Source organism: Gymnodraco acuticeps, unplaced genomic scaffold (assembly GCF_902827175.1).
Source record: "Gymnodraco acuticeps unplaced genomic scaffold, fGymAcu1.1, whole genome shotgun sequence".
In the NCBI taxonomy this organism is placed as follows: domain Eukaryota; kingdom Metazoa; phylum Chordata; class Actinopteri; order Perciformes; family Bathydraconidae; genus Gymnodraco; species Gymnodraco acuticeps.
This window is the reverse complement of record NW_022991435.1, coordinates 1,659,206-1,683,069: the sequence shown is the minus strand read 5'-3', so window position 1 is coordinate 1,683,069 and position 23,864 is coordinate 1,659,206. Positions and strand designations below refer to the sequence as shown.

Below are 23,864 nucleotides of genomic sequence, written 5' to 3'. Positions count from 1 at the left end.
CTTCCAGTGATATGTATTCAAGACTGTCTGTGAGTCGAGGAGAGCGTTTGTGTCCTTTACTTCTCAGTGATCAAGCTGTGCTCCTCTTTACATTGATTAGGTGTCATTTTCTCACTGTTTCCTCTTCCTCCAGTCGATATTGTTCACCTGACTCCTCCATTTGTGGAGCTGATCTATTTATAGCGGATTGGCTTTGAAGCTGGGAGTGAACAGGCCCATTTTCAAAGTCACTGATCTTAACGGGCCAAAATATCTGGGTCACATAATATTGGGGTTGTTTTAGCTCACTTTATCTCCAGAGTTTATAATGACGACAGAAGTGTTTCCAGGGGAAATGAATATCTATGTTAACGGCTGATGTAGGTAGAGCTCAATTAGAGCTGTGTTTGTCAACTGAGTTTGCCTGCTGTGTTGTTTCCAGATATCCCTGAGGATGAGGCACGATACTGGACAAAAAAACTGGAGCAGATCAATGCCATGAGGGACCAAGATGTAAGCAGTCGCCCCATTTGATTTAGCACCCTAGAATATCCTCACAACTCACCAACATGCCCAGATTATTTATTGGCAAAACAACCATATTACACATACATTTCTCCACTTCCTGAATATAGCATCTCCCTATTAGTTTACCAGCTAATCTATGTCAAGTTTTCAATCTGTCTGACTCCAGTTTTCTTACAAGGAGGAGCAGGAGCGGCCTCTTCGTGCACCAGGAACCCAGTGCTGTAAGTGACAGTTCACCCTATATATTAACCATCTGTTTGTGCTGAGCAAGAGAATGATGTGATAAGCTGTTGAGATGTAATTAGATTGCTTAAGCTCAGTATGTGTATAATGTGTGTAACCCCCACATGAGTTGTTGTGTGTGTCAGAGGGGGATAGGATGGCTGCACTGTAAAGAATCGATAGGGGTTTCAGATGTCCGGAGGCGCTTCTCCAGGAGGCTGCTGAGCTACCTCTGGTTCAGTCTGCAGAGCTGCAGCACTTCCTCCGCGTTCTCTTTCCATCCACCAGCACCATCTGGGAACCTTAATTGCGTGAATGCATGTTTATGTTTGGGCACCAGTGCAGTTCATAATCAATACTAAAAACACTCCTGTTTTATTGCAGGTAACTGGAGCCTGTGGGGAGAGCAACAAAGTAAGTGTACATACAATATACAAATACTGTGCATACACTGGAGTCCATATGTATCTGGAGAATCACATGTTGTATACATTTGGTTCTCTAACCATCACAAAAGCTTTGAAACAGGGAGTGTAACACTTAAAGCTTCAATTTGTTTTTTTGTGTGAAGAATGTCAGAAGAAGAGCGAGTTTATGCAAATGCCCAAAAACAAAACTTTGTTTTTCTCTCTTACCTTTTTGTGGTATCTAGTCATGCAGATAGTTTTTGTTTATCCCGCTCTGTGATATCTGCCACCATCCCCTCAAACAATACAACTAAGTTACATTTCGTTTGTGGTGCTCTTAAAAAAAAATGCCACTTTGAAAATTAAACGGCAAAATCTCTTCTCAAGAACGATGTCTTGTTGCTCTAGAAAATGACATATTTCCTATTAACATCCATCTTTCATATCTATATATTTTGTATAAAGTATTTCTGATGAACGGTCTGTGGATTACTCAGGGTAATTTATCTTAAAAGACCCTTCAACACGAGGCAGTGTTTAATATTTCTATTTAATGTTCTGCCGTGCAGAGCCACAATAATGAACATTGAACAGTGCATAATGCTTATAGGAAACATAGAGTACTTGGAAATGTATACATACATTAAGAAACAACTCTCCCCACCTCTCTTCCTTTCTGTCCTTTTTCTGTAATGCTGTGATTAGCGGATGCTTTTATATAAGCGTCTGTCAATCTCACCCACACAAGTGCAGAGACTCATCTCCTCTCTTTCCACACAGAGGAAAAGGGAAAGAGCTTAATGTGAGCTGATGAAGTGAGTGAGAGGAAAAGAGAGAGAAACATGGGGACACGGTTGAAGTGAGAAACAAAGTTCGATGACTTTAATTAGTGTCAAACAGATGACCATGAAGGTGTAAGCGTCGCAGGAGCCACCTTCATCAGAGCGTGAGACAGCGATGGATAATGATGAATGATTAATAGATGCTGGCTTCGCTCTTGACTGATTCAGCTCTGCTAAAGTCTCTCATCACTTCCCTCTGGGATGTTCATCTCTGATCTGTGGACACCACAGAAATACAGCATGTCCTGATGGTGAGCAGGAGTGGATTTATGTGCAGTTATGATGATGAGAATGAGAAGAAAGCCGATAATGATATTCATCATGTGCTTTATGTATGGATGCACTCTGAATGACCTATATGGGTCTAAAAGGGGTTCAGTATGCTCACATCTCATCTCTATATTATCTGTAATAACCATAGTACAGAGAATTGTTTCAATCGGGATCATCCCTTTTTAAGTTGTTTTTTCCTCATGCTCTTGCTTTTGTCTTCTCCTATTTCTGAAATCTATGATGACACCATCAAAAGGACTGATGCAGCTTTTTCTTTTGATGTGCGTCTGTGCAGATGAAGACCCAGACAGCGCTGTGGATGACAGGGACAGCGACTATCGCAGTGAGACCAGTAACAGCATCCCCCCCCCCTACTACAGCACATCGCAGCCCAACGCCTCCGTCCACCAGTATCCCATCAGCCAACAGCACAGCAGCACCAGAAGCCTCTCATACCCGCGCTCTGGCAACGTCCAGGACCTCGAGTACCCGCACCAGAGGACTGTCAGGTGTGTGCCTGCTGCACTGTCAATTCATGTGGAACGAATGATTATCTTCATTTTTTGATTAATTAATTGATAAATAATTTGTTGTAAACTATTAAGAGGCAAGGTGACTTCAGATTGCTTGTTTGATTCATCCATCCATTTCTTATTCAGTTTTAAATGATTTAAAACAAACGTGGTGAGAAGCATTTTTGCTTATGAAATAGCTTAAAGGGAGACTGTGTAACTTATAGAAAAAAAGTAATAGGCAAGGCAAGGCAAGTTTATTTAAATAGCACCTTTGAACACAAGGCAATTCAAAGTGCTTTACAAAAAACGAAAGACATTAAGAAAATGGCATTTAAAATCAGTCATTAAAAAGAAAAGATAATAAAATAAACATTAAAAGAAAAAATACATGGATAAAAATTACAGTGCAGTTTAAGATGTAAATAGTTCAATTAAAAGCAGCGGCATAAAGAAAAGTCTTTAGTCTGGATTTAAAAGTAGTCAGAGTTGCTGCGGATCTGCAGTTTTCAGGGAATTTGTTCCAGATATTTGGAGCATAATAACTGAATTTACTTTAATAAACTAAATATCATAATATAACCTGTAAGAATTTTTAACTCACTTGGTCTTGTACAATGAGTAGCTTATAGAGGCTAATTCAATCTTATTTTAGACAGATTTTATTGTATAATGAACATTATCGATTTAATTTGCTGCCCTTTATGACCCTTTTCTTCTTGTGCTTCTTTTAGCATTGACCAATTTGCCGTATTTACCTCCTTTTCATTTTATTTGATAATCTTAAGAGGAAACTTAAAACGTTGTAACACCAATCTAAATGAACATTTAAAAGAAAACAAGAGGGTAGAAGGACTTATTTCCAAGATGGTCCTTGTTGTCGTTCATTCATTTATAAATGTGTATTCATTTTCTGCTCGTTGAATTAACTTAACAATAGCCTACAGTTATTACTTTAAAAAATACTTTGTGGTGAAGTAATACGCCTTTTTCACAGCACACTTATGAGGTAGTATTGGACGGAAAACCGTGTTACTTATGATAAACAATGGCTCCGTTGTATTGAAGTCTCCCAGTAAACCATGTCACAGTATCAGGACCCTGAAACTAAATCAACCATCATTTATTTTATTATTTACACCTGTGCTTTTCCCAATGTGACGAGTCAAAATACCCTCCACGAGAAAGGCCTTGGAGTGAATGATCGTAGTCAATGACATTCTGCCGTGCGCTGTGTGTGTGTCAGTCCTTCATTGGGTTATACAGACAAAGCGCTACTTCAGAGTTGTCTGCAATACTGTGTCATTTCTCAGCTCATATTGACATGCTTCTCAAAGACTTGGCATGAAAGTATGTGCCCCTTCACCTCTTGCTTCATGAATTATTCAACTGGCAATCTAATGGTCAATACTGCACATAAGATTAGACGCTTGTTTGAGTGTATTGGACAGGGCAGCCTCCACACACCCCCGCCCATTCTTCTTCATCTCCTTCCTCTCGGCTCTCTACACTCACTCCCTGCGCTCTCTCCCTCTATTCCTCCCGATGCTCACCACTCCCTTCCTGTCTTCACTATCTCCCCCCCCCCCCCCCATTAATCCTACTTCCTATCTGGCCTCTATGCTGTTTTAATAGCCCTATTTATCAAGCAGTATAAATACTTTCCCCCAGTTTGTTGTATTTCTGGATGCCTGTTCTTTTTCCTTTGTCAGCTTTCTGGAGGCCTCTCTTTGAGTTCTGCTCTAATTCTCGCTGCTTGTCTGTTACTCTTGTATCGCCAGTACTTTTCATTGATTAACCATTGGCATTATTCATGGCCATAACAAGACATGTAGAAAAGGTTTTTTAGTAAGGCTGTCCAGTAGAGTACAAAGTGTACAGGCCAGTGAGTGTGCTTTTATGTGTTTATGTATACAGTGATGTTATGTAACTAAGTACATTTGCTCAAGTACTGTACTTAAAGGTGGGGTAGGTAATTTTGGAGAAACCAGCTTGAGTGCACTAGAATTTGAAAATACACAGCCGAAAGAAATCTGCTACTTCCTTACAGAGCCCCTCCTCCAACACACACGAACGCGCACATGACCAATGAGGGCACGAGATAAGTTTGTGCACAGATGGAAGGCTGACAGGCAGGTAGGCCATCCAGTTATTTTAGCCGGGCCGGCTAAAATGATTGGTCGTGCTTTTTACAGAGCTACGGCTTCCACAGATGACATTTCTTTATGGATTTAAGATATTCACTTAAGATATTCATTGCTATCGGGATGTTAAGAGCATTCCATGGAATATAACAAAAAGTGTATCTCGAGCCGGTTTCTCAAACTTACCTACCCCACCTTTAAGTTACATTTTTAGGTACTTGTACAATATTTACTTTTTTTGCTACTTTGTACTTTTACAATTCAGTTGTAAATAGTTTACTTTTACCCAACTAACCTTTAGTTACTTAGCAGATTTAGATTAAAGATGTGAAATATAAACAATACTTAAATAATACTTTAGTTACACCTAGAGTAAATCACAAGCTACCCTGCAGCATGCAGACAAATTCAAACTAGCTGCACCTTTTGATAAACACTTTGATGCATACATAATTATAATCAAAACATATGATATATTGTTCTGAAATCTGCACAATGAGTACTTTTTCTTTTGGTAATTTTGATGCTAATACTTGCACTTTTACTTGAGTCACATTTTGAAAGCTGGTTTTTAACTTGTAACGGAGTATTCCTACACTCTGGTAGTTTTACTTTTACTTAAGAGCAAGATCTAAGTACTTCTTCCTCCTCTGCAATAAGTCTCTATGTTTAGGTTTTATCCCTGTTTTTAATAATCAGTCTCCCCAGGGCATGTTGCAATGTTGCGTCTTAACTGTTCCTGTTTTGTCTTCTCCTCTGCAGTCCCTCGGGGAGCTATGCATCGTCTGCAGAGCTGAGTCGGTGCAGCAGTCAGCTGAGCGAGGAGGACTATGGCGTTGAGTACAGAGAGAGGGACCCTTACGACGAGAACGACTCTTACCACTCCTGCCACTCCTCGGTCAGCTACAGTAAAGGCTCTCCAGACTGGGACCCTGACGAGACGCAGGGGGTGTACAGCGATGAAGGCGGCTACAGCAAAGACGGAGGAGAGGAGGCGGCTCTGTACGAGGAGGACGACGGAGGACTGTATGAGGGAGAAGAGGAGGGGCTCTACGAGGATGAGGAGGTGATCTACGATGATGAGGATATGTACATCTTGGATGGGATCCTCAGTGAGGACATGGAGGCTCCCTTTACCCCCACCCCAACTTCAACAGCGCCCCAAACTCTGGATGTACCCGGCTCCAGGCCTCCTCTGGAGAAACAGCCGTCCTTACACCAACAGCAGCCCCCTACTCAACCCCCCAACCAGACATCCAACCAGTCTCATCCTCCTGGCATGGCCCCGTCAGCACAGCCCCCCTCTGTCCAACCAACACAACCGCCTAAACAGCCCCCCTCTGGCCAACCAACACAACCGCCTAAACAGCCCCCCTCTGGCCAACCAACACAACCGCCTAGACAGCCCCCAACACAGCCGCAGCCGGCCCCCTCTGCCACTTCCTTCTTCTCCATGGCCAATCCTCTCACAGCTGCAGTCACAGGCCTGGCCTCCACTTTCCTTTCTTCTGTTCCCACCGCTCAGCCTGCCCAGACCCACCCTCCAGCCCCAGCAGTGTCTCAACAACACCAGGCGGCCAGCGTCGTGCCTCCATCCCACCCGGTCACCGGGACTAACTCACAGCCCCCCAAGTCTACCATGGGCCCTTCCTCCCAACAGACCCCGTTCTCTGGGCAGCCTCAATCTCATCTCAACGGTCCTGCCGCCACACAGTCAGCCGCCCCTGAGGACCAGGACCTCCAGCTTGAGGAAGAGCCATGGCCAGAGGAGGAGATGATGTTTGACAAAGAGGCCAGGACGCCCCCTGCTAAGCCAGAGGAGACCCTCCCTAAAGAGGAGATAGAGGAGGAGTTTGAAGAGAGCAGGCCACCAACGTCAGAAGAGGAAGAAGAGATACTCCCGGAGAGGTAGGAGGGAAGTTGGAGAGGGATCAATGAACTACGCACATCAAAACAGACTTGAAGAAAAACAACACATTTATTATGAATCTGTCGAAATGTATCGGCTGAGGACATTTGCTAAAAATAAAAACTGTTTTTATATTTCAGTCCTCCAGTGATAGAGGAGCCCAAAGAGCTGGTGGATCCAGCCGTCAGAGCCAAACAGAACTGGCTAAGGATTTATAACAAAGTCTTAGAGCAGGTCCGGGAGGTAAGGTCACCCCCCCCCTCACTTCAAATACCAGTCCTTCACAACAAGCCCACCCTGTAATCTAAAAGATATTCCCAAGTTCAAAAGACTCTAAAGCCCCGGGCCACACGAGGACGATAACGGTTGTATCTGCTACAGTTCTCTATCAGATAGACGGTTCGGCCACACGAGGCCGACATGGGAACGCAGAAAACGATAACGATAATGGGTCCCTAGGTGGGTAGATCTGCAAACGAAACGCTCTGGGGGGGGCAAACGGCAAACGGCTCCGTGTTTATGCCTATGGTTTACGCGTATACGATCATGTCCTGATAACGCGCAATAGCCCCGCCTCTCCCCACCTCTCCTGCTCAGAGATCAGCTGCTGGGCTCTCAGAAGAGGGGGAGGAAAAGAGAGGCTCCGTTTTTTATTCTTATATTTATTATATATATATATATATATATAGATTTAAACTTTAACGGACATGTTGACCGGTGGAAAAAAATCTAACTGAAACTCTGCTGCACGGTCCCCTCGTCCCTTGGAAGAGGCGGAGAGGTGGGTGTTTTTCATCTGCTGGTGGCAAACCGGAGAGATTTACAGCAGGAGCAAACGCTTGCCTCGGGGAGGGAGAAAAAAAGCCAGAGCGTCCACAGCGGAGAATAAACAGAAGGGCAACCATGGCAACCATGCGCGGGAAGTCTTCTTCGCTGCTTTTGTGGTAGGAGTACAGTGCCACTTACAGGCCTGGCATATGTACTACAGCCTCTCCAGCGCTTTCGAGCGGTCTCGTGTGAACGGACACGTTTCTGGTGCCTGTTGCGTGTGGATGGAAGACCTTTTTGATAACGATTGCGGTCCGTTATCGTCCTCGTGTGGCGGGGCTTAAAAGTGTCTACCAGGTCTTTGAAATATAAATGTGCAGTGCATTATTTATGTGCAAAGACAGGGTCTGTAAGTCCCTCAGTTCTATTTTGACAGTGTTTTGTCAAAGCAGACTTACCGTCTTTCATATTCTATGATTTGCTTCCTTTGGTTTTCTTCAAATTAAAATACCGACAGCTTCACAGACCACAAACCTTTTTTGTTTGGGTACGACACCAAATCACTCCTTGACAAACCTGCTTGATTTAATTGTAGGCTACCCATTATGTATTGCTTGATCAGTTTTCACTTGCATATTTTATTCACTTATTCTGTTGCTATTCATTACCTTTGAATTCAGTTGTGCAGATAATTAATCACTTGCTTTGATGTTTATGTTGATGTGTGTCACGTCACGTTTTTGTACATTTGGCTTTCTTTTGTTTGCCTTTTATTCAGTTTGTTTGTGCCGAACCCGCTTTGTTTTCTTTCCAGTTTCATGTCATTGCCATAGTGACACTCGCATGCACTTTGCTCGGCCATCATTGGAGCATGCTGACGGGTAGGTACAACCTGGTTGGATGCTTGAGAAAGAAGGAAATGCGTGGAACAGATGTCTTGTTGAACTCCTCACTGTGAACATGCACTTTCACTATGCTCATTCATTTTCACAACAATTTGATATTTCTATTCAGGCAAAGATTTTTGAATAGTTACAAAACTTGTTTATTATCTCATGACGTGAATATGGTGACATTTATTTAATAACTCTTTTTGGTTTGCATCTATGCTCTCCTTGGCTCACATGTCTTTTTTCAGCATCTTTTCCTAAGGGTGCCTCTCACAGATTCTTTGTACTAGTTTTTACTGACACTTTCGACTTCTGATGCAAAGACACAGACAAGATGGTATTTTGAATAGTCTGATATAAAATTCCATAATCAGAAATCTATTGATGCAGCTACATTCATACAGTATATGAATGCTAGAAACTGCTGCAGGGGTCACTTTATGGTTGCTTTTTTCTTCATCTGACATTCTTGCTTTGTCTCCCTCAGGCCAGAGGAGAGACCACCAGCTCGCTGTGGTTTGGTAAAGGCGGGTGAGTGTCTGCTGCCACTTCTTTTTTCTCTAACATGAAACAGATTACAAATCACATATAAGTCAATCAGTCCATCTGTGTCTCGCTTTTTAGAAAATACTTTATTGCAAAGTTATTTCCATCATCTTCCAAATATTTGATTACTTCAGGGTTTAATGCATATTGTTTTACTGTTATACAAGTTAAATTAATACAATATTGAAATAGAAGACACACAACTCAAACCAGCTAGAACAAACAAACAATCCAACAAAAAAGAAAGAAAGGGAGAGGTATAGTGTAGGTCGGAGAAGCAGTATTGGGGTTTGAATGTCTTATCACCAATCTTTGGCTTTATTGATTTAATGTAAAGTCTATCTTTGGGGTAATTCTTATTTAGCTTATGTATGTGTCCTTCAGGGTCAATGTATTTGATGGTTTCCACAACATTGTCTTCTGCTTCATGGCCATCACCTGCAAATTATTAATAATATTATCTTTCCAAGTAAACTAATACCAAAAATATATTTTAAAATGTGTAGCCTAGTTATGATCAAAAAAGTACTTTCCTCATCCTCTTTCCAAAAGGGTTTGAATAATGTTATAGACATGTAAAGAATGTGTGTGTGTACGTTGCCAATTGTTCCCCACATCCTCTCCAGCCTGGCTAAACGAATGAATGAATTAAACTCGATTAAAGTTATGCTCTGATCATTGTGGAAACCTGCCACCAACCGCCCCATTATATTAAAATGTCGTCCTTTGGTCCGGGAATCCTCCCTTCTATTTCATTCTGATCCACACCCTCCTTCCGCTCATGGCATTTGGCCAGTGAGTATTGAGCGGCAGTGGGCTGCCCTGACTTAGCTGGCAGGTCATTTGTAGATGAGGCAGACCTCAGAGTGGAACTGAGGCTGCATAATAATAAAGAAGTGCTAAGTTAGCCAAATGGAAACCCAGCAATTAAAGCCGTGTGTGTGTGTGTGTGAGTGAGTGTGTGTCATTCCCACTATTTGAGACGAAGCAGTCTGCGTAATTAAACTCTCCAGTCAAGTCGTTTAATGGAGTAGCAATAGAAACAATCATAGGGATAATTACATCTGCCTCATAGTAACAAAACGTGATTTAATTTAGTTGTTTTATCTACTGTAAATATTACTGAACATATTTATATAAATGTATGATTGTTCATCTATTTCTTATACAGAATGGGAGGCGCACTCTACAGTATTGACAGCATGCCTGACCTTCGCAAGAGGAAAGCCGTTCCTCTTGTCAGAGATCTGGTGAGACACAGTCATGGACACACACACTAACAAGCAATAATACACACCGGTATTGCAGGTTGACTTGGAATCACTTTTGGAGACATTATTGGTCCTCAGTTGAATCTCAGTTCCTCTAAAACCAACACCTCTATTTCTATCTCTTTTGTTTTATAGTAGGTTTATAGCTATAGTACCTTTTCCCGTCTTACGTCAAAAAGGATTTCACTTCTTTGCATATATGTGGTGGTTAATGTAACTACAGCAATGTGTACATGTAGTTACACTGTTCTGCTATCTATGTTAGGGTGGACCACACAAACACACACAATGCATCATATTTGCTTGTAGCGTTTGTCTTATTACGTTTCTAAAATATTCTGTTTCTTTTACACTTTTTCATCACTGACCAGATTCATCAGGCAATGGTGAGTGATTGTTTAAAATACATATATAGTTCACTTAATAAATTATAAATCTTAGGTTTACAGTTCATTTAAACTGTTCTGTTTGCCCTCTTGTTTCCAGTCTCTCGTGCAGAACTCTCGTAAGGCAGGAATCACCTCCGCCATGGCCTCCACCACCCTCGGCAATGAAGAGCTGGTGGGTTTCCTCCTCCATCTTCATAACGATTCTGTTCATCATGTTTTGTTTTTTTTACTTTAATTGCTGCTGGTTATCACATTTCTCTCCTCTGTGCCCTTTGCAGAAAAGTCATGTTTATAAAAAGACTCTACAGGCTCTGATCTACCCCATCTCCTCCACTACGCCACACAACTTCGAGGTGTGGACCGCCACCACCCCCACCTACTGCTACGAATGCGAGGGGCTGCTCTGGGGCATCGCGCGACAAGGCATGCGCTGCTCCGAGTGCGGCGTCAAATGCCACGATAAGTGCCAGGATCTGCTCAACGCTGACTGTCTGCAGAGTAAGGACGGAAGCATCTTTGCACACATGCACCACCACACACTTTTGAACATATGCACATTTTTAACTTCAGTATACTCAGCCATCCACACAAATTCCAAACACATTTTAGCTCCTCCTCTGTATCCTTCTGCCTGATTGACATCGCATTATTCTCGTCCTCTATCCGCTCTCACATTTTTACTTCCTCTTCCTTTCTAATTTGTCTCCTGAGTAATGTGCTGTCATACCCCTGCCTCTCTCTCCCTTCTACCCATAGCCTTTGCATCCATACTGCTTTTTGTAATTCAGGCTCCACACGGCGTGACTTATCCAATTCCCATACTGATTTTGGAGTCAATCTATGCAATGCATAATTTATCACTCTGCTGTCTCCAAAGAGTCTCGTAAGATCTTGGAGCCAACAACATCTGTTGGTCCTCCACTCTCTGACTTTCTACTATTTCCTGACCAGATCAGTGGTTGAGTGGATAAGGTTTCCACCATAGTATTGGAAGGTTTGGGGTTTGATCCCTGGCCAAGAAATGTCAAAGAATCTCAAAATCGAGTGCCTTAACTTGCGACTCAGCTTTAAGTAGATCGGTTAGTTGTTAGAGCATAACAGGAGTTAAGCTGCTAGCCTATGGGCCTTACATCCTTCTCTTTATTCCTCTGTCCCATCAGGAGCTGCAGAAAAGAGCTCCAAACACGGGGCGGAGGACCGAACCCAGAACATCATCATGGTCCTGAAGGACCGCATGAAGATCAGAGAGAGGAACAAACCAGAGATCTTCGAGCTCATCCTGGAAGTGTTCGCCCTCGACAAAACAACACACGGCGCACAGATGAAACAAATCAAGCAGAGCGTGCTTGATGGGACGTCCAAATGGTCAGCGAAGATCAGCATCACGGGTGAGTTAAGGGTGTCATACTGTATGCTACATTACATACACACATACAGGGCATTCAGGAAAATGTGCGATTTTGGGATATAGCAATAAAACATGCTGCTTGTGGTATTGATTTAATGTGACGTTGTTGTTGTTTTCTTTTGAAAACAATGATATATAAAAAATGTTGAGTCAGACAACTGTATGGGTTTTTGTTGAATGGTTTTGATGTCTTTTCCCCAGTGGCATGTGCTCAGGGCCTGCAGGCTAAAGACAAAACCGGCTCCAGTGACCCTTATGTCACTGTTCAAGTGGGGAAGACCAAGATTAGAACCAAGACCATCTACGGAAACCTCAACCCCGTCTGGGAAGAAAACTTCCACTTGTGAGTACAGTCAAATGCTGACATTTCATTTGATGTATTATGATAATAGCATAAAATGCGCCATGCTCTTATTCAAGGTTATATCTTAGCAAATGTATTGTGTAAGAGACTCTTTTTTTGTCCATGTTTTTATTGCCATTGTTGACTTCCTCTTTTTTGCCCCTAAAAATTCTGCCTCATCCAGTGAATGCCACAACTCGTCGGACCGCATCAAGGTTCGCGTGTGGGACGAGGATGACGACATCAAGTCTCGTGTAAAACAGAGGTTCAAACGTGAGAGCGATGACTTCCTGGGCCAAACCATCATCGAAGTGCGGACTCTGAGCGGGGAGATGGACGTTTGGTACAACCTGGGTGAGTTTTCGAGAAAGATAAGAGAAAAGACTGCCGGGAATTAGAGACAGATGAGAGGAGCAGCAAGTGGAGCGTAGATAACAGAACAAGGAGCAGATAATTGAAGTGCTTGTCTCTTGTAGATGGAACAGAGTTCAGCCAACTAAGGAAGCATGTATGTCTTACTTTGATTTGACAGACAAGAGAACGGATAAGTCTGCCGTGTCAGGAGCCATCCGGATGCACATAAGTGTGGAGATCAAAGGAGAGGAGACGGTGTCCCCTTACCACGTCCAGTACACCTGTCTACACGAGGTCAGTCTCCTAAAGGAGTTCTGGTTATTTGCAGTTGAAATAAAACATTAATTATGCAGCAGCAACCTTTAGAGTTAATGAGTTACAGTCAAATAATTCTGCCTTCCAGATTAACACAACTAATCACTTTGTGAATGTATGTTTCTGCTGTAATACCCAGGGGAATTGGGCTTTTTTTATATGAATAAAACATTGTCAACCTGAGGTTTATCCTTACAGTTGACTTCATTAGTAATTGTCAGGAATTATTGATCAATCTACACCACTATAGGATAGAATGAGATGAGTTACAACCCTGACTTTAATGAAGAACTGGAAAACGGCATTAGCCTCACCTTTTTTTTTCCAGACTGATCAGATGTTATTTTGTATTTATTGTACCAGACGCAAAAGAAACACCAAACAAAACATAACACAATAACAATATTAAATTCCCACTAGGGAGCAAATCATCAACAATCCCCACACAAGTAAAGACAGACAGTTCAAGTTTACAAAACGTTTAGACACGTACCAAAACTGGCTCTCTCTGTCTTTCAGATGTATTGTTTTTTTACAATGTGCATTTGTTTTTTAAATGTCCTGTCCCTTGTCTTTGTTCAGCATCTGTTCCAGTACACCACGGAGGAGCAGAATGGCGGCGTGGTAAAGATCCCTGACGCCAAAGGGGACGATGCGTGGAAGGTGTATTTTGAGGAGACGGCGCAGGAGATCGTGGACGAGTTTGCCATGAGATACGGAGTAGAGTCCATCTACCAGGCCATGACGTACGTGCCTCAAACATTACTCTGAATCTGAACCTACAAATCACATAAGATCAAATCCTTATTCTGAAGAATTGGTTTATTCACTTATTTGTATATAGTTTCATAATGCATACATATAGGTTATACTTGTTTCCAATACATGATTATAAAGAGTGTTTCCTTTTTGCCACTCCCCCCCACAGCCACTTCGCCTGCTTGTCCTCCAAGTACATGTGTCCCGGAGTGCCAGCAGTGATGAGCACTCTGCTTGCCAACATCAACGCTTACTACGCCCATACCACCCAGTCCTCCAACAATGTTTCCGCCTCGGACAGATTTGCTGCATCAAACTTTGGCGTGAGTCCCTTCTTCATAAATGTCACTATACTAGCTATAACTAAAGACACAATTACCTTTAAGGAGGAGCTCAGACAGAGAAGGTCAACTTTAGAAATTAAATGAAGATTTTCTGAATGTGTCAAAGAGGCACAAACTCATGTGTGGAAGGAGTTTGGATGAAAGTATTTGTATTTGTTTCTTTATTACATCAAATAAGAAAAAACACTTTGCTGGCGGAGATGCCAAATGTTGGAAACAGTGTAGGTTTCGGGGAAGCCGATCCCTGGGGCACATTTTGGAAGTGATGAGTGATAAGACTTTTCTTGGCAGAGTTTCAAAAAGGACTAAAAGGCAAACTGCCCTATCCATTTTCCCAAATGATTTAAAGGAAATGTTGATTTTGAGTCATGTTTTGTTGTGAAAAAGATACGTTTTCTTTTGTTGCCGTCAGAATTGTGTTGAAAGTTAAATGAACGGAACTCATGGCCATGTTTTGTGAAGGTATTACTTTGTAGATTTAGTTTTATTTATTTTATTTATTTTATTTATTTTATTTATTTTATTTATTTTATTTATTTTATTTATTTTTATTTTATTTATTTTATTTATTTTATTTATTTTATTTATTTTATTTATTTTATTTATTTATTTATTTATGTATTTTATTTATTTAATTAATTTTTTTATTTATTTTATTTATTTTATTTATTTATTATTTTATTTATTTTATTTATTTTATTTATTTTATTTAATGACTATCTTCAATCATTTGTATTCTTTTAACTCTGTATTCTCCCCCTGAAATATGTCTTATTGCTCATGAATGCACACTTTACCACTCAAAATGTACAAAGTAAATTCTTACATTTAAAAAAACAATTGTATGGCAGAGAAAATAAAACAGCTACAAAGTCATGTAATGTAGAACTGCTGTCCCTAAAAAAACAAATGAGTAACTCTTGGTCCCCCTGGGCTGTAGATGAAAGTCTGTTTAACGTGACACGTTATCCGAACGTCCAATCAGCTGAGCCTCGTCAGTTTTGGCCTCGGGTTTGTTTATTTAAATGGTAACAAGTGATCAAGTTTCAGCAGTGGCGTGGATTCTGAGTCTGTTCTGTTTTTTTGTCTGTCCTGTTTAGAAGGAGAGGTTTGTCAAACTGCTGGATCAGCTGCACAACTCCCTGAGGATCGACCTCTCCATGTACCGGGTACTGACTGCTTCTTTCTCTCATGACAAATACAAAACATATTGTATCTTCATCTCTTGATGCTACGATCCCTGCCTGTTTATGCTGTTTGTGTGTGCACATCTATGAGATTGTCTATGCTCTCGTGTGACCACTCCTAATCTAATATGTATTCCCTTCATCTTACTACATGAAGAAAGGGAATCCTTAAGTGAACATGTTTATAATTATAATGTTGAATGTGCTTTTAGAATAACTTCCCTGCCAGCAGTCCTGAAAGACTACAAGACCTCAAGTCTACAGTGGATCTGTTGACCAGCATCACATTCTTCAGGATGAAGGTAAGGATGACTGAAAGATGGATCATTTATTTCCTTTCACATTAGCACTAAACTCCAAAAAACAAACATGGAACACTTTTCCAGTACTTTCTGAAAAGTGCCCTGAGCCTTCAACTGAGACTCATCTTAACATTTCCCTATCCAAAGTGAAGCTATTATCATGTGACAGGGTGTGTCAGCTTGGCTTTGTCAGGCTGTTAAATCATTTTAGTTTGACTTTTTCAGATCAGTGTGTGTATTCAACCATATGTGTAACATTTGTGTTCAGGTCCAGGAGTTGCAGAGTCCACCCAGAGCGAGCCAGGTGGTGAAGGACTGCGTGAAAGCCTGTCTCAACTCCACCTATGAGTACATCTTCAACAACTGCCACGACCTTTACAACAGGGAATATCAGACGGACCCTGTAAGTCTGTGTGTATGAAGCAGATATACTGTGTATGTGTGCTGGCGAGTGATACCACCAAGTGTTTTCTCACTGCAAGAAATTCTTGATGGATGCCTTTGTTACGCTATGAATCCATAATCTCTTCTCTGTCTCCAGTCGAAGGCAGTCCCTCCAGATGAGCAGGGTCCCAGCACCAAAAATCTGGACTTCTGGTCCAAACTCATCACCCTCATCGTCTCCATCATAGAGGAGGACAAAAACTCCTACACTCATTGCCTTAATCAGTGAGTCTCATATCATCGGCCTTATTAGTCACATTTTGCATGCTTTTAACAGCACGTTTAGAAAAAGATCAAGACTTTTTGAGCAGCTGTAGGGGATTCATTTAGTAATAGAATAAGAGGAGGGAAGAGAAAACAAGCCAATCAGTCAAAAAAGCTGCCTTGTACTTACTATAGCTTAGAACAGGGGTGTCCAAACTTGTTTTACCGAGGGCCACATACAGAAAAATATACAAAGGGCTGGGCCCCTCATAAGTTCAGTTATAAGTTGGAAAAATCAATCCAATGTAGGTAAATTATTCTTGATACTTGAAAATGCTGTTAGAAAAAAACTGCCTACATGACAGCTCTCCATAGGGTTTCATTCATTGTGTTAGCAGCTCATCCCTTAAAGCAGAAGCCTCAGATTGGTTGTAAAAAGAGGAAATATGAAGGGTTTATTTCAAGGTTGTTATGAAAATAAGTTGTTGGGCTTTTTTCTGATCAACTTAGATTTGTTAGAAAATGTTTTTAACTTTAATGGACTGAATTCATTTGAAAATTGGGCTTATTAACACATGAATACTGTGTAATGTATTTGAACATATATTTAAGAAGCACAATATAAGACAAGCAGACGTTTATTATACTTAAGTCATTATGCTTTTTGATTTGCTGAGGGCCGATTCAAGTTGGTCCGCGGGCTGCATTTGGCCCCCGGGCCGTAGTTTGGTCACCCCTGGCTTAGAATGTCAAAATGTTTAAAAACCGAGCCTCTAACTGTATCAACAATGACATGTATTTTAATCATATGCATATTTGCACTTACAATTCGCACTTACGGCAAAGGCTGTGTCATCAGAGTAGTCATTCCTGTAGAACAAACACTTTATTGGGTGGGGTTAGTTTGGATTTGGATCTAATACTTCTATGAATTTAAATAAACTCAAGGCTGGTTTGAGGGTCGGTGAGGATAAAAGTGTCTAAAATAAAAAATACAGATGAAACACTAATGTTGTTACATAATAAAACTGGGTTCTCTTGTTAAATAATAGAGTAGCATTGCTGGATACAGAGGGGTGATTTAAGCATGAGTACTGCCCCACACAGGTTTCCCCAGGAACTGAACGTGGGCAAGATCAGCGCCGAGGTCATGTGGAATATGTTTGCACAAGATATGAAATACGCCATGGAGGGTAGGTGTTTGTGTGTGTTGTCGTGGGGGGTCAACGGTCATTTGTTTGTGTTTGTACATCAACTTTATATGGAGAAACAGTGGTGACGTGGGACTAATTCTTTTTTCTCTTTGATACTCAGAGCATGAGAAGAACCGCCTGTGTAAAAGCGCAGATTATATGAACTTGCACTTCAAGGTGAAATGGCTCTACAATGAGTACTGCAAAGAGCTGCACACTTTCCAGAAGCACGTACCTGAGTATCCAGCGTAAGTGTCTTATAAACAGCATCCACACCCTGCCTTTCACACCGTGGCACAGACACTCATGCTGCATCTGCTCGTTCCTTCCTCTGCAGCTGGTTTGAACCGTTTGTCGTCATGTGGTTGGACGAGAACGAAGAAGTGTCAAGAGATTTCCTGCATGGAGCTCTGGAGAGGGACAAAAAAGACGGGGTAAATGCTTTCATCCGCATCCTTCATATTTAAAATGCTAACATACTAGAATAAGCAATTAACAGGGGTTGTCACAAAATAAATAAATAGTTGGTTGCTAGTATTTTTGCGAGTGCTTTAAAACACAACCTCTAGATACAAGACCACACCCAACAACGCCTTATTGTTAAATCTTTAGTTAGTTTGAATGCCCTGTTTCAGGTTTTCTAACCTAATCCCTAGTTAAAGGCTACTGTTACAGATTGATACCACTCACGCATCTGTACAGTATGAAGCTTGCTTCAGCAGCTGACTAACCAGAAGGAAAGCGATATCAATCTTACTTACATAGTGATCATCTTTCTTATGTCTTAACTTTTCCTTTAACTAACAATATTGGCTTTTTACATCAAAGTGTGCAGAGAAAGAGGAATCTCCATGTTATTTTTTACTCACACTCTCAATCACACACACACACACCCACACACACGACCAATTGACATGCAGCTTGAGGGATGTTAGAGTGATTCACTTCCTAAGCCAAGCTACTGCCGCCCACCCAAAAAATGAAGTGAAAAGAGATTTTTTTTAAAGGAAAGAAACACCTCGTCATGCGAAACTAATGTTTCACTTAAATTCAACAATGAAATTCTGCTGAGACGGTAAGAAAATACGGTATTGGAGCCTAAACTTGACCCTCCTACCTGCAGCATCCCCCCAAAAAATGTATTCATGCATTTCTCATGAAAATTCAGGCAGACTGCACCATCTCTCCCGACTCAGCACATTCAAGGCTGAGAAGAGCGGCTTGAAGGCCTCAAGGCAATCAATAATGACTCGATACCAAAGGCAAATGGAAAAAAAAAACTTTACTGCGGAGAAATGCAGATGCTCCACACTGGGTCTCATTGCCTCTACATATCCACACAGAAAGAAGGTCGATGCGAGCAGCTGAAGATTCTCTCAGCTCATATGTCAGCACTCCTTTGGGTCCAATTACTGTCGCCAGAGGCAGCTTCTGCATTCCTGTATCAGCGAAAAACAGCGGTCCCCCAGCCACTTCACATACCATAACACTATTCACTAATGGCCGCCTGTTAATGAGGGCCCTGCTCCTCATCATAACCCTGTGATCACCTCCATTGCTTTCAGAGAAAATCACCTCACAAATCTTTTGATCACGTGAGAGGGGTCAGCTTCATTGTCTGATCCTCTCCCACGGGTGTCCCTCAGGGGAATTCAACCCCCTTACCTCCAGTGTTAGACGTGCTCAGATCACTTGCAGCATCAGCACCACATAACAGCTCCTAACACCCCCCCCCCCCCCTTTCTTCTGGCTCTGCAGTTCCAGGTCACATCGGAGCACGCTTTGTTCTCCTGCTCGGTGGTGGACGTGTTCTCTCAGCTCAATCAGAGTTTTGAAATCATTCGCAAGCTGGAGTGTCCCGACCCTCAGATTGTTGGCAACTACATGAAGAGATTCGCCAAGGTGACTTTCACCTGTTCACACTCTCACAGAATGTCTGAGTATTTTCTTCACTGTAAGTTTGCCCTCATGCCATTATGTTGTGTCCTTTTCTTAGACCATTGGCAATGTCCTGCTGTCTTATGCTGACATCATCGAAAAGGACTTTCACAATCATGTCAAAAAGGAGAAAGTGGTAGGTGTTAGAGATGTTGTAAGGCAAGGTGTACAGGCAAGAAACACAGTTCATGCAATGTTAAATGTTGACATGTGGGGCTTTTTGTCAACCTAAAAGAAGTTGGAATTAGATCATGTCTCATGTGCTCAATTAAACATTTCAGAAAACGTGTAATGCAATACTCTTATTGTTATAAATGAACTGGGGAAGTTTCATGGTGATATCTATTAGTCAAAAAGATGTATCATATTCATTTGAAGTGTATGGTAAATTGGTTTGCATTTTAAAAGGCTTGTTTTTCTCATACTTATCCTTATGTAGCACATTTGATTCCTGTCTATATTCTGCAGGCAATCGTAGCCAGATTCATATGGTTTGATTCCTAGGAACATGGCAACAATGAATTTCATGTGGCTTTAACACTATTTTCTGATTTATAGAGGGATACAAAATATATATAATCCTAAATGCTCCTATAATCAGATGTATACGCCAGAAATGTATGCAGATTTGCACATTTTAATAGTATATTAAGCATATGTACGTTTTTTAAATGGACCTCCTAACTAAAATCTTTATATTTTCTTTAATTCGATTGACGGTGTGTAGAAAGTTTGGCACAACACAGTAACAGATGGATATGTGTGAGAGTGGAATAAATAGCTGTGACTGATTTAAGCTCCATCAAGAGAGTGCATTGGTGTATGTGGTCAGGATGGTTTTAGCACAGTAAACTCCTCTTCAGTGTTAGAGCCATTCCCAGGTTGCAGTGTTTCCAAGTGAATTAGAGTTGAGTAACTAGCTGAATGTGGTGTAACCTCGGGGAAAGTGGGCAGCTCTCCCAGAGGGACGAGGATCCCCCAGGAGGAGTAATTACTGATATCTCCTGCTCCTCCTGCTCTGCATCACCAAGGCTTCTTTTCGCCAAAGAAGCAATAAAAAAAGTTAGGAGGACTAACCCTGATTGATTACAATAAAACGCTGGGAGCAGACAGAGGAAGGGAGAGTCAAGTATGATCGTAATGATTGTTCTCTTTCTCCCCTCAGCCGTGTATCATCATCAATAACATCCAGCAGCTCAGAGTTCAGTTGGAGAAGATGTTTGAGGCCATGGGGGGCAAAGATGTGAGTTTCCATACACGCTCTTATTGTTGGGATTGTGTTTCTATGATATGGCTCTTGTAATCATCCCATTTGTCTTTTTCCAGCTCAATTTAGAAGCTAGTGACTTCCTCAAGGAGCTGCAGAACAAACTGAACAGCGTCATGGACGACCTCAGCCGCATCTTTGCGGTCAGGTGTGTGTTTGATCCCAACTGAGAGATGCTGGGCCAGTTTCTCCTGCTGATTTCACAGTCTGTTTACATGTTGTTGTTGTTGTTGTTTGGTGATGCAGTTTCCAGCCCCAGATCGAGGACAACGTCAGGCAGATGGGAGATATCCTCGCCCAGGTCAAAGGTCAGACGGTCCCGGCCAATGGCAGCGTGGTTCAGGATGCCGACAACGTCCTGCAGCCCATCATGGACTTCCTGGACATCAAGTAAGTGCGGCTGGATATTAAAAATCAATACGGCTGAAGAATTGAGCTGAATGTGTCTCAGGCAATAAAGGATTCTTCAAATAATATCACATTTCCATGGAGATAATGACTTAAACCTTTTAAAACCCAGTTCTTGAATGGTTACAAGAATGTATTGAATGCCGTTTTGTTACAAAGACAGCATTCAATCTTTTGATAAATGAACAAAGGATTTGAAGAAGATAAAATGATTTTCTCCAACTCAGCAACTGAAAAAAAGTGTTTTAGATACTGAAACTATTTTCTTTTTAAACAAGTCTCGCAAGTGAGCTATATCAACATACACACACACACACACACACACACTCCAAAAACGAATGGAAATGTGTGTGTCAGCTCTGCCCTCATGTCTGGCAGCTGAGAGATTGTGTTTCTGTGTTTCAGCCTGTCGCTGTTCGCTAAGATCTGCGAGAAGACCGTCCTGAAGAGAGTGCTGAAGGAGCTTTGGAAACTGGTGATGAACACAATGGAAAAAACAATTGTGCTTCCAACTCTCACTGACACGACGGTGTGTAAGACATCCACTCTTCTTTTTTCACCTTTTTCTTCTTCTGAATTTCCATGCTTTTCATTGCTTTGTTCCATTTTAATGTACCCATCGCTCCTGCCATTAACACCATTCTTTCTCCCTTCCTTCCTTTCTTAGGTCATTGTAAGTATGTGTATGTTGCCCTCTGTTAGCATGAAGAAACACTGTGTTTTAGCAGGAGTCTTAACACCACCCTCTGCAGTCTTAAGTTCTCCTTCTCTGTGGATAGCAGTGCATCAAACCTGAATTGAAATGGCAGCACACATCACCAGAGGCATAATGACCATGGCACTAAAACCTATATTGTCTTTCAAGATGACGATTTTTTTAAATTCTGAATGTTTATTGAAAATATAGATAGATTAGTTTACCTTTGTAGTTTGACCCTATTCCACCTCACTCTTCAAACTCTTGTTTCTGCAGCTGTCTGTCCTCACTAAACCTCTTGAACTCACCTCTCACTCAACTGCATATCTCTAAAACACCACCTTTTAGGTTTCTTCACTCACCTGTCTGTCCGTCTCTCAACCACAGGGCACTCAGATGATCTTCAACGCTGCTAAGGAGCTGGGTCAGCTTTCCAAACTCAAGGTGATGAAAACAGAACGCTGCAAACAAAGCAAATGTACTAAGAAATATCTACTACATTTTAGTAAAGCAAAAGACTGACCCCTGTTTGATCTGTCCTGCAGGAGCACATGGGACGAGAGGAGGCCAAAGCTCTCAGTCCTAAACAGTGTGCAGTGATAGAGCTGGCTCTGGACACTATTAAGGTAGAGTACACTGTGTCCCACAAACACAGCAGCCAAGGAGTTGGTGCTGGATTCTTATTTTAACAACATTTTGTGTTTGCTTAACATGAAGAAATACTAAAGTAACAGAGTATGTCATATTCTGTGTTCAAGAGAATGAACAATGGGATGCTCTTAAACCATACAATGGGGTTCAACTGAAAGCTTTAAATGTCCAATGTGTTGGAATTAGTGGCATCTAGCGGTAAGCTCACTGCTTTCAACCAAATGAATGCTCAGCCTCTACCTCACAAGCCAGTGCTTGGGTCCCTTAAACCTGCATTCTTTATTGTATCCAGCAGGGGGCGACTCCACTGGTTGCTTGGGGGAAATGGCACGTCTCACTTGACTTATCCCTCGTATAAAGTCATAACAGGCCCTCTCTAGAGCCCGTGGAGGGTTTATTTGTTATTGGCTACTGTAGAAAAATGGTGGGCGTAAAGAAGAGAACCCTTTGTAGAGATAAAGAGCTCAGTCTCAGCTTAAGGTGATCATACACTAATACAAACAATGTATTTAATTTCTGCTAAAACAAATCTTCTTAATCCTACATACTGGTCCTTTTTTTTTTTTACTTTAGTCATTCTTTAACACGTTTATCTGACCTAATAGGACATATGCCGTATATTAATATAAATAAAATAAGAAATAAGACAATGTTATTTTCAACATCATTTATCTTAGAGGTGTTTGAGTTGCCAAACCTGCTTTACACCACCTTGTCTCCGTAGCTCCAGGTCTGAAACTAGTTGTGTCACATTTGTACATTTTCCACTTCTCTGTGTTTTAGCCTCTGTGTGTCTTTCTGGCTCTCTACAATACGCGTGTGTTGTCTCATCTGTTACAGCAATACTTCCACGCTGGTGGTGTGGGCCTGAAGAAGACGTTCTTGGAGAAGAGTCCAGACCTGCAGTCTCTGCGCTACGCCTTGTCTCTGTACACCCAGGCAACAGACAAGCTCATCAGGAAGTTTGTCCTCTCGCAGAGCGCTCAGGGTACGACCTCAAGTAGAAACAATACACACACACACACACACACACACACACACACACACACACACACACACACACACACACACACACACAGTCACACAGTCACAAAGAAGCATTTTACACAAACATTCTTTGGTGACTCTCAAAGATCTCCACTTCTTTTTCTTACTTACTACGGTTTATGGAATCAAAACTGGATTGTGAGTTTAATAGAATAACTTGCCTACAGTGTTGGAAGAAAATGTTTTGCTCATTGCTTTAGTGAACTACAGTAGCAACACCAACGCACACTACACACTATTGAAGTCATGATTATCAGAAAACAGGAATAATAAATACTTTAAATGTCTTGCTCAAGGACGCTAGTTGTCAAGTGTTTAAAACA

At 41.5% G+C, this 23,864-nt stretch overlaps 1 protein-coding gene across 3 annotated transcripts in view; it reads left to right on the top strand.

Annotated features, from left to right (window-relative positions):
• Window positions 1–23,864, top strand: part of LOC117532683 (protein unc-13 homolog A-like) — a 35,081-nt gene that overhangs the window by 7,106 nt on the left and 4,111 nt on the right. The window contains exons 6-39 of one of the 3 annotated variants that reach the window (XM_034196102.1): window positions 422–492; window positions 686–728; window positions 1,114–1,143; window positions 2,547–2,760; window positions 5,670–6,815; window positions 6,957–7,059; window positions 8,962–9,005; window positions 10,192–10,270; window positions 10,663–10,677; window positions 10,778–10,852; window positions 10,959–11,178; window positions 11,841–12,068; window positions 12,290–12,431; window positions 12,616–12,785; window positions 12,964–13,079; window positions 13,683–13,846; window positions 14,029–14,182; window positions 15,307–15,372; window positions 15,603–15,692; window positions 15,961–16,095; window positions 16,234–16,361; window positions 17,448–17,533; window positions 17,655–17,781; window positions 17,871–17,967; window positions 19,292–19,435; window positions 19,530–19,607; window positions 20,637–20,714; window positions 20,798–20,886; window positions 20,985–21,128; window positions 21,552–21,675; window positions 21,814–21,819; window positions 22,231–22,287; window positions 22,389–22,469; window positions 23,335–23,482. In XM_034196102.1, the coding sequence (XP_034051993.1) occupies window positions 422–492; window positions 686–728; window positions 1,114–1,143; window positions 2,547–2,760; window positions 5,670–6,815; window positions 6,957–7,059; window positions 8,962–9,005; window positions 10,192–10,270; window positions 10,663–10,677; window positions 10,778–10,852; window positions 10,959–11,178; window positions 11,841–12,068; window positions 12,290–12,431; window positions 12,616–12,785; window positions 12,964–13,079; window positions 13,683–13,846; window positions 14,029–14,182; window positions 15,307–15,372; window positions 15,603–15,692; window positions 15,961–16,095; window positions 16,234–16,361; window positions 17,448–17,533; window positions 17,655–17,781; window positions 17,871–17,967; window positions 19,292–19,435; window positions 19,530–19,607; window positions 20,637–20,714; window positions 20,798–20,886; window positions 20,985–21,128; window positions 21,552–21,675; window positions 21,814–21,819; window positions 22,231–22,287; window positions 22,389–22,469; window positions 23,335–23,482 (4,692 nt within the window). Of the gene's footprint in view, window positions 1–421; window positions 493–685; window positions 729–1,113; window positions 1,144–2,546; window positions 2,761–5,669; window positions 6,816–6,956; window positions 7,060–8,961; window positions 9,006–10,191; window positions 10,271–10,662; window positions 10,678–10,777; window positions 10,853–10,958; window positions 11,179–11,840; window positions 12,069–12,289; window positions 12,432–12,615; window positions 12,786–12,963; window positions 13,080–13,682; window positions 13,847–14,028; window positions 14,183–15,303; window positions 15,373–15,602; window positions 15,693–15,960; window positions 16,096–16,233; window positions 16,362–17,447; window positions 17,534–17,654; window positions 17,782–17,870; window positions 17,968–19,291; window positions 19,436–19,529; window positions 19,608–20,636; window positions 20,715–20,797; window positions 20,887–20,984; window positions 21,129–21,551; window positions 21,676–21,813; window positions 21,820–22,230; window positions 22,288–22,388; window positions 22,470–23,334; window positions 23,483–23,864 lie in introns of all 3 variants that reach the window. The other 2 variants (XM_034196101.1, XM_034196103.1) reach the window with 2 other exon arrangements.